The following is a 9,718-nucleotide window of genomic DNA, read 5'->3' on the forward strand; positions in this document are numbered from 1 at the left end:
GAGCCTCCTTCTCCCCTGCTTAACCCCACAGCTTTGGGTTTGTCCCCTGGAGGAGCAGGAGAGCTCCCTGCCAGCCCCCAGGACTCAGGCACTCTGCATCGCTGGCCCATTGCTATGCTAAAATTGACTGGAAGAAGTTTCTATTTTTACAGTAAGTCAACCTGGTTGTTGTTGAGGCTTCTGTGATAAGACCAGAGATAGGAAAAATCTCGGGAGAGGGCATTTCTAGTGCTGTATCAACCTTCTGTAACTTAAGCCCTGTTGTTTCAGAGGGCCTTTGCCTGCACACCGTTTCTCTAAGAATGTCAACATTCAACAGCCGCCACCAAAGCCATTCACATTAGCATCCCGCCTGTGAATTTTAATTAAACAGGAAATGCCTCACTTGTGCATTGAAATTCAACATCCAGAATATCTCTGCTTCGCTCCTTTGATGTTCCCCATCCGATCTGGGATGAACATCCACATGTTCTCCTGAGACACTCGGAGGAAACTCGTTCTGGTTTATTTACAGTAGGGAAGTGTTATGTAGTGTCTTTTATCCCAGAAGCATTCGAGTGGCTTTGTGAACTGTTCACACAGAGGTCTTCCTCGGGGCCCCGCAGCGGTGAGGGGGCCGTGCAGAGCCAGCTGCCATCATAGAGTTGCAGCATCACTAAGGCTGGAAAACACCTCTAAGACCACTTAGCCCAACCACCCACCTACCACCAATAGTGCCCACCGACTGCGTGCCTCGTGCTACACCTCCTTTCCCTTAACACCCCAGGGATGGTGACCCCCACTCCCCGGGCAGCCTGTGCCAATGCATCACCATTCTTTTAGAGAAGAAATTCCAACGTGAAGCACGATTTTCACGACTGACAACATTCCATTTCTCCTCCACTTCCTCTGCTTTCCATAAAAAGTCACCCATCCGCAGACATCCATCGTTATGAGCCCAGACGCACGCAGACAGAAGCGCCGGAGCAGTGTGACCGCCAGGTGTCACAGTTGCTTCGCAAAGATGCCGGATCCTGCCTCGTCCTGCGCCCAGCCTGTAGGTAAACGCACATACTCCCTCACTTGCATACATCTTTATTTTATTTGTTTGTTCGCTTGGTTTTGAATTTTGTTTCTACACAAAAGGAGCCTGTTCACTGTGTCCTGGGAAACATCAGGCAGTGAAAATGGCTCACTGGCAAACTATCAGCACAGGCGATGCATCCTTTCACCCCCACCCATATAGTTCAGCGTATAGGGAACGCTGTGGAGCCTTGGGAAACATTCCAGCCAGGTTTGGCCGTACTTACAACTACTCGGCGCTGCTCAGAATCACCGCTCAAATGCAGCATCCCCACAGACTCCAGCTCCCCTCTGCAGCAGACTCAGAGAACACGCTGCTCTGCTCCTTGTGTTTGTTAATCATTCGTGTATTTATTTGTTTTCTTAATGGTCTGTGATTTCTTTTTCGGTTCTTAATGGTCTATTGATAATTTCTTCCCACCTCAGAAAGCTACCTGCTCACTCTGAAAGTGCTATAATCAGCTAGCTCTGGGGTACAGTGAGAAATGAGTCTTGGGACAGCCACTATGAGCCTGATGAGTTTTGCCTTTTGGCACATTCCTTTATAAACTGCAAACTGGTATCACCACCTAAGTCATGGCCAGGGCAAGCAAGTGCTGTTGATGCTCCAAACTAAAGCGCTTTTCCTGGTGCCTGCCTCTTGATAAGACAAGGGGAGCTGGTTTCAAACTACAGGAGGAGAGATTTAGATTGGGTATAAGAAAAAGCTCTTCACAATAAGAGCAGTGAGGCACTGGTACAGGTTGCCCAGAGAGGTGGTGGATGCCGTGAAGACATCCAAGGTCAGGTTGGATAGGGCTCTGAGCTCCTGACGGAGCTGTGAGTGTCCCTGTTTATTGCAGGGAGGGTTGACCAGATGGCCTTTGAGGGTCCATTCCAGCTCAAACCATTCTGTGCTTCTCTTGAAGGCTGCAGCCACTCAGAGTACCTCACTCAGCTCTCTGCACAGGTCCCTGGGCACTCCAAGAACACCTCAGCTGTGCCATGCAGGAAGGGATGAGGGAGCAGACAGAGATAGGCTCGCGCTCAGCTTTGCTCATCCCTCAATGGCTGCACCACTGTGGGGACCGGCTACATCCCTGGGGAGGGAGCTGTGTCCCAGCTGAGCCCCAGCCCTTCGCCCTCTCTCGCTGTAGGGAGCATGGGAACTGGCTGGGAGCCCCATGTTCCCACCGGCAGGAGGGCTGGAGGCAGCAGCATCACTTGGGGAGGCCCCAGCACAGGTTTGGTGATCTTCCCTGTGCTCTGTGAGTGGAGGAAGGCAGGATTTGTGCACAGTTCTTGTAGACAGTATCTTTGTTTTTCTGGCAGGAGGAGGGAGACACATCTTCCCCTCCATGTCTTGGAGCAGCCATCATGGCTGGTCCTTCCCTGAGGTTTGGAGGCTGGAACTTCAGGAATCCCAGCCTGCTGCAGGATTCTTTATGGTGGATTTGTTGGCCACAGGGAACTGGGAAAGGAGCAGGGCTTCCTTTGCAAGAACCACAAGATACCCAGATCCAGTTGTGCATGGCCAATGGCCGTGGCCCCAAAAGATGCTCATCTACAGCTCCCACAAGGCTGCTGGTCCCAGCAAAAAGCTCAAGTCAAGCTTCCTAAATGCAAACTTCTTTGAGTTAGGTAGAATGAAGCAGCCAGATTCCACCAAGGAAGGGGTACAGAAGTGAGAGTTGCTGAGGAGTTGCCCTTTAAGCACTGTGAGCCCAGCACATGAGATCACAGTTTCAGCAGAGAAGTGCAGCCTGCCAGAACTGATCAACAGTGACCAGAGCATTTGTTGTAGCCTTCCATGCCCAGAAGTGCCTTTGGGCCATGACTGATGCCTGCCAGAGGAAAGCCCCCTTTTCTCTAAGTGCTCAACATACTGCTGGGATGAGACAGCTGATTTCCCAATTCAGGACAGTGACACCCCATCTCCCATGTGATCCTTGTTCCCCCCAGTCTTTCCATATAGTACTGACTCATTCCATATGGAGCTGACTCATTTCTCTCAGCAGCGTGTCATCGCACCAAGCCTCTGCACTTCAGCAAGACCCAAGGGAGTCTGACAGCAGCGTTGCTCCTGGGCTCCACGTACCAGCTTTGTCCACTCACAACAGGAATCTACAGCATCTGTTGACTCAAATTGCCTTATGAAGCCCATTTTTTGAGTCCTGGCTGCCTGGTGCTGACAGCTTTGGTGTCTTCCTGTGGGTGTCCCAGCAGCTGCCTCCAGCATCCACAGTGGGAGTAACAGGGCATCAGAACATGGGGAGCCTACAGACAGGACAGGTACACATCTCGTCATCCAGGTATGTAATACCTGCTTCAGTCTTTTTGTCCCAATAGCTTTGAACTGCCTATCCACTGGCAAACGTCAGGTAAATGGATTAGCCGGGCACAATTCCCACTCTGGGGTTACTGCTGCTGCTGCCAGGTTAGGACAGATGGGCTCTCCTGGCTGGTCTCGTCCTTGGGACAGGACTGAAAGCTGCAGTGGGATAATCCTTCTCCCCACCAGGTTTTCTGCTCTCCGGAGAGTCATTCCACATCAGAGGCCTGAGAAATAGTACTTCTTCCCAAACATTTGTTTCCATTAGGCATTTAAATAGCTCCCTGGGACTTTTCATCCTGCCTGCAGTAGCCAAATTCTTAACCTTGGAGATTTCCTCTGTCACTAAGGCATCTGTGTGAAACAATGTTTTCTCTGATCAGTTCTGTATTTGTCACCCATAGATTTGCTGAGTCTCCTATTTGGATTTTCATCTCCTATTAAGAAGCAGGGAGGCAAAAGCTCCTGCTCCAGCTCCTCTGTTCCATTAAGCACCTTTATTATTGAGCTAACTAACAATTTCCAGAGCAGCTGGGAGTCCTTTCTTCCCTTCTCTCTCTTCTAAGAAGCCACCAAACCTGCTCTTAAACACAGCTGAAGAGTTCAGCCTACTCTGAATGACTTCTTTTTTATAGAGTAATACAATGTTTTTCTCTAATGATATTAGAGGAGGAGGAGTTGCTTATAACTGGTATCAGATCTTTCATAGAATCATAGAATCACTGAGGTTGGAAAAGACCTCAGATCCCCAAGACCAACCCCAGCCCACCCCACCATGCCCACTAGCTATGTCCTTCAGTGCCACATCTCCACATTTCTTGAACACCTCCAGGGACAGCGACCCCACCACCTCCCTGGGCAGCTGTGCCACTGCATCAGCACTCTTTCAGAAAATAAATGTTTCCTGATATTGAATCTGAACCTCCTCTCATGCAACTTAAAGCCACCGCCTCTCATCCTGTTGCTATTACTGGGGAGCAGAGGCTGACCCCCACCTGGCCACAACCTTCTTTCAGGGAGTTGTAGACAGCAATTTCAACAAATGCTATGAACTGTCCTGGCCTGCATGGTCGCAGGGAAGACCCCAGTGCCAGCAACTCAGGTATCAGAGAGGCAAAGAGCGAGACCAGAGAGGGATGTTACAAATTCCCCAAATCAGTGCATTTTTGTATTTCCTTACTAACACCTTGGTGCTTATTCTTTGTACAGATTGCATGACAGCGCCTATTGTGAAGACTCCCTGTTCCCAAAGTTGCAGAGGTTCATGACAGAGCAATGGTCCATATACTCCAAACCAGTCCCAGCAGACAGCCGGGAGCTGTGGGCCCTATTTCTGCAGTGCTCCTGCATCACCGTGCTGCTTGGAGGCCTCTTCTACAACTGGCTCTTTGCATCCCTGGAGTACCCCCAGCACATCTCCATCGCGATGGCCGTCACCTTCAGCCTGCTCCTCCTCCTTGCCCTGTTCTTGCTGCACCCTGTGCGCTGTGCCTTCAGCATCACCATGCCGACACTGGGCACCAAGCAGGGCCGGAAGCTCCTCTTGTCAGCCTGCATCATGATAGCAGTGGTTAACATCACCCCCAACATCATCAGCAACATCAAGACCTTACTGCAGGTCATCCTTTGCATCTCCAAGAATTCCTCTGAGAGCCTTTTGAACTCCACTGATCTGCTGGAGAACGCTTCCTGGAAGCTGGGGGATGAAATAAAAAATTACGCTATTTTGAAGCCCATGGATGGACATTTTCAGTTTTCACTGGTGAAGAACAACTCCTGGATTAACCAGGTGCACCTCGCTGGTGAGAAAGCCAGGAAGGATTTTTTGGCTGTCGAGGTGCTGGTCAAAGATTGTGTGCGAGCAGGCAACAAACTGGTCGCTGCCTTCTCCGTGCTCTACCTCTGCTTTGAGTCCATCTGGTACTTGAAGAATTACCTCACCAACCTCCGCTTCGACAACATTTACATCACCAAGAAGCTGCAGCGTTTGGCTGAGGATGGAGGAGCCTCACACTTGCTGGTGGGCTCAGCCCAACGCCTCATCCGCCCCACGGGCCTCAGGCTGTCCCGTGAGGAGCTGATGCTGTGCCTGGCGCAGGCGCTGCGCCTCTCGGTGGCCCTGCTGCTGGTGCTGGTGGTGGTGGCCTTGGAGCACCTCATCTTTGGCGTAGCGGACGTGGCAGTGAGGAGGATGGCTCAGCTGTCCGCAGTGCCCATCACGCTCAGCATCAAATACCAGGTGAGTGCTGCTTGGGGCACACAGATGGGTTGGCTTCTCTAATGCGCTGCCCTGGGCTGTGACGCTGCTCAGTGTGCAGGAGATCCTTGGGGACAGCCCTGCCCGCTGCCTTTCTGTCACCCAGTATCCTGTTTCACAAAACTCCCCAGTTTCAATCTATTTTAATATCCTCTTAGATCCAGCTGACAACCAGTCATGAGTGGGGTTCCCCAGGGGCTGGTACTGGAGCCCTGTTTAATATCTTTATTGATAATCTGGGTGAGAGAATTGAGTGTATCTTCAGTAAAGAGGTGCTGGTGGCACCAAGGTGGGAGGAAATGGGACCTGAAGGCCCCACAGAGGGACCTGGGCAGGCTGCTCACTGGGCTGAAGCAATGGGATGAAGTTCAACAAGACCAAGCGTTGGGTCCTGCGCTTTGCTCACAACAACCCCACACGTTGCTACAGGCTTGGGGCAGGGTGGCTGGAAAACCGTGTGGAAGAAATGGAGCTGGGGGTGTTGGTCGACGCTCGGCTGAACGTGAGCCAGCAGTCTGCCAGGGTGGCCAAGAAGACCAACAGCATCCCGGTGTGCATCAGAAAGAGCGCAGCCAGCAGGACAGGGAGGTGATCATCGCTGTGCTCAGCTCTGGTGGGGCCGCACCTCGAGTGCTGTGCTCAGCTGTGGGCCCTCACTGCCACACAGACATCGGGGCCTGGAGCGCGTCCAGAGAGGGGCAATGGGGCTGTGAGGGGTCTGAGCACAGTGGGGACTTATGGGGAGCAGCTGAGGGAGCTGGGATGGTTCAGTCTGGAGAAAAGGAGGCTCAGGGGAGACCTTATTGCTGTCTGCAACTCCCTGAAGGAGGTTGTGTGAGGTGGGGATCGGCCTCTGCTCCCAGGATAGAACGGGAGGCAGTGGCTTTAAGTTGTGCAAGGAGAGATTCAGGTTGGAAATAAGGAAGAATTGATTCTCAGAAAGAGGGGTGATGCAGTGGCACAGACTGCCCAGGAAAGTGGTGGGGTCACCATGCCTGGGCTGTTCAAAACCACAAGTATATGGCACTGATGGATGTTGTTTAGTGGGCAATTTTTATGGTAGGTGGACGGTTGAACTGGATGATCTTAGAGGCCTTTTCCAACCTTGATGTTTCTATGATTCTATGATTCTAATTCTCATTATGCTTTTTAATTCCCTATTTATCTTGCCATCCTCCTCCTGCCCCAGCCTGTGCACTTCCTAGCTCAGATAACTGCTTATAGTGAAGCAATAAGGGCTTAGAAACAAACCTTTCTGTTAAAACATGCAGCCCCTGCTGCTCTCTGTGCTCTGGCTCAGTGTGAATCCTGCAGCAGTAGATGACGATGCCAGGACTGAATCCCACCACACCAGGGGCTCAGCACCCACAACTCCTGCCTGAAGTATATTTCTGCTTCAGTACCCTCATCTCAACACACCCAAACAAGCTATACCAGCAACCACACACCTCCAGGCTCATACCTCATTGAACCTCTTACTCTCTTTATTTCAGGCTGAAATAGACTTCTTGAAAATCTCACTTCCCGTGAAGGACGTTGATAGGAGCTACCACCACTCCCTGACCTTCAGCTCTGCCGGCTGCAGGATCAGCCCGCCAATACCTCCCAACCCCTCCGTGCTGCTGGTTGTGGGACTGCTCTTCTGCATTATCTACGCCACCGTGTTTCTGGAGACCTACGCACGCCGCCTGTGCAGGAAAATTTCTGCTTCCTTCTTTGAGAGCCGGGAGGACGAGCGGGCACGTTACCTCTATGGCAAACTGTCCCGGCAGCACAGGAAACAACACAGCTGAGAAATGAAGGACAATTTTGGACATGCAGGGAATGACAAAAAGCTTGTGGCAATAACTGGATACGCAAAGGGATCACAAAATTCACTCTCCAGAGTCAGAGAAGTGGTTGGAGCCTGGGAGCAGTATTTGCCAATTTAAGAGAGAAAAAGGCCAGAAGTGATATTTTGATTAATCTGAGAAAAAAATGAGCTACATTCACTTTCTTTTCTTGATTCAATCTAGAACTCATCCAGGAATGTTGGAAAAAGGAACCCAAGATAATTCCTATGACTGTGAGGGTGTTGGCAGCATTATGCAAGGCTGAGTGTGCGTGGGAGATGGGTGGAGGAAGTGCTCCTTCACCTTCCCATGTCACTGCTGGAGGAAGTGCACCCTTCATCGATTCATACAATCTTTAGGTTGGAAAGAGCTATCAGATCATCGCACCCAACCGCTTCCTTTCTCCCTGAAGTGATCCCTACAGGAAGCAAGCAAAAAAAAACAAAACAGAGTTTTGAGTTTTGAGAGTTGATTAAAAATGAATTGTAGAATCACAGAATCATTAAGGTTGGAAAGACCACAACAACCATGCAGTCCAACCATCAGCCCATGCCTCTGACTGCCCTAGACCATGTCACTCAATGACACCTACACTTCTCTTAAAAATCTCCAGGAGCATTAATTAATTTATTATTATTTACTTATTATTTAGAATGCTTATCATTTATGATATAAAGTGTTGTTTTAACCTGCTGAAATAAATTGAAGACTGTGTGACACCGAGAAGAACCTCTTGGGCATGGGAGAGAGTAGGAATCAGTGCGTGAGGACTTGCTGAAATCTCTTCACCAGGGCTCTCCAGAATAACAGATAGGGCAGCTGGAGGACTACAGAAGAGGAGGAAGGCAGCCAAAAAAAGGTCAGCTCAGGCCAATATCCAGGAGGATATAAAAGTGGTGGAGTGAAACCTGACATTGGAGCCAGAGCTCTGCAGGGAGCAGGATGGGGCAGGACGTGGAAGGCTGGGCTTTGCTAAAGCAATAGCTAGTTTTATGTGTTGGGTTGCTTCAAACTCAGAAATGGTGATATTGTAACTAATATGTAAAAATCCATCATTGAAGCATATCTTTTGAAAGAGGCACATCAGAACCTGGATAAGGACAAGAGCCAGGAGGAGAGGGAGCTAAACCAGTGCCAGCTTCAAAACAAAGCAACTTTGCAGCTTCATTTCTTCAAAGCACATCTATTATTTCCCTCTCTTTTCCCATTAGAGTCTTCATTAAGATAATTATTTGGTATAATGCACCTCAAAGAGATTAAATTACAGAAGTGAAGTGGCAGCTGCAGATGCACAAAGATCTATCAGCTTCTGAGAAGCTTGAAACAAAGTAGATCTGGATTATTTTTTGAGCATCAATCTAACAAAACCCCGGTATATTTATCTCCCCAGGCTTCTTAATTCCCTGCTGTTAAGGTGATTAATACAAGTATCTTTTCCCCTCTGCAGCAGCTAGGCTGCTTTGCCAGAGAATTATAGAATTGTTGAGGTTGGAAAGACCTCTAAGGTCACCAAGTCCAACTCCAACCCATCCCGCCATGTCCACTGAGCACAGTGCCACATCCCCACAGTTCTTGAACACCTCCAGGGATGGTGACCTCACCACCTCCCTGGGCAGTTGTGCCATATGTGGTTTCTGCAGCTAATACTCTGTGATGTTCTGTCTGGGGAAAGCAAAAAGATTCCCATTTGCCAATTGAGTAGCCAAAATTACCTGGGGTCAGGAGTTAAGGAGCTGTAAGGAGAGCAGGGAAACCCTACAGCCACCAACCATTCCAGAAGCACAGTGCCTTCCAATGAGCACATCAAAAACAGCTTTCCTTGGAACATCTGTTTGGCAAGAGATGTGTAGCAATCTTTTAATGCCCTGTAAGAAATTGTTGGCCAGTAGCATTTTGGGAATCTGGTGTCCAGGGCCTGTCCCAGCTGTCAGCCCATGGAGCAGCGAGGAGCCCTGCTGGGGCATGCAGAAGGTGATACAGGGAGATATGGGGTACGGGGGCAGATGAGGCTGGAAAAGTCAGGGCAGTGTTGGGTCATCCCAATGGCTTTGCTCAGAGATGGGTCCCCCAGGTTCAGAGGAATTGGAGCAGAGAAGACCACAGATCTGGACTAAGAGGACTGAGTCCCACCCACAGGTTCCCACTGCATCCTTCACGCTGGCAGTGCCCCACTCCCAGGGCATTTGAGCAGCGTGGGAGGAGCTTCTGAAATATCCATTCTCAACCCGAAAATTCCTCTTTGCTAGGACAAGCTAA

General features: G+C 50.0%; 1 protein-coding gene across 3 annotated transcripts; it reads left to right on the plus strand.

Moving 5' to 3' along the window:
- The first annotated feature begins 79 nt into the window (after positions 1-79).
- Positions 80-9,336, plus strand: LOC125701085 (osteoclast stimulatory transmembrane protein). Of its 3 annotated transcripts, none has more exons than XM_048962610.1 (3): positions 80-3,353; positions 4,583-5,612; positions 7,124-9,336. In XM_048962610.1, exons 1-3 carry the CDS (start codon positions 3,310-3,312, stop codon positions 7,421-7,423), a joined length of 1,374 nt encoding a protein of 457 aa, XP_048818567.1. In that variant the 5' UTR covers positions 80-3,309; the 3' UTR covers positions 7,424-9,336. The 3 variants fall into 3 exon arrangements, with proteins under 3 accessions (XP_048818567.1, XP_048818568.1, XP_048818569.1); XM_048962611.1 differs by having other exon boundaries at positions 80-1,040; XM_048962612.1 differs by having other exon boundaries at positions 80-1,036.
- Positions 9,337-9,718: the final 382 nt, after the last annotated feature.

This window comes from Lagopus muta, chromosome 16 (genome assembly GCF_023343835.1).
Source record: "Lagopus muta isolate bLagMut1 chromosome 16, bLagMut1 primary, whole genome shotgun sequence".
NCBI classification, from domain to species: domain Eukaryota; kingdom Metazoa; phylum Chordata; class Aves; order Galliformes; family Phasianidae; genus Lagopus; species Lagopus muta.

What these genes read in the sequence shown, in the direction of transcription:
- LOC125701085 (XM_048962610.1), top strand. Translation starts at nt 3,310, where the DNA reads ATGGGGAGCCTACAGACAGGACAGGTACACATCTCGTCATCCAG. An exon ending in GTACACATCTCGTCATCCAG is followed by an intron (nt 3,354 to 4,582) that starts GTATGTAATACC and finishes TTCTTTGTACAG; the next exon opens with ATTGCATGACAGCGCCTATT. An exon ending in CGCTCAGCATCAAATACCAG is followed by an intron (nt 5,613 to 7,123) that starts GTGAGTGCTGCT and finishes TCTTTATTTCAG; the next exon opens with GCTGAAATAGACTTCTTGAA.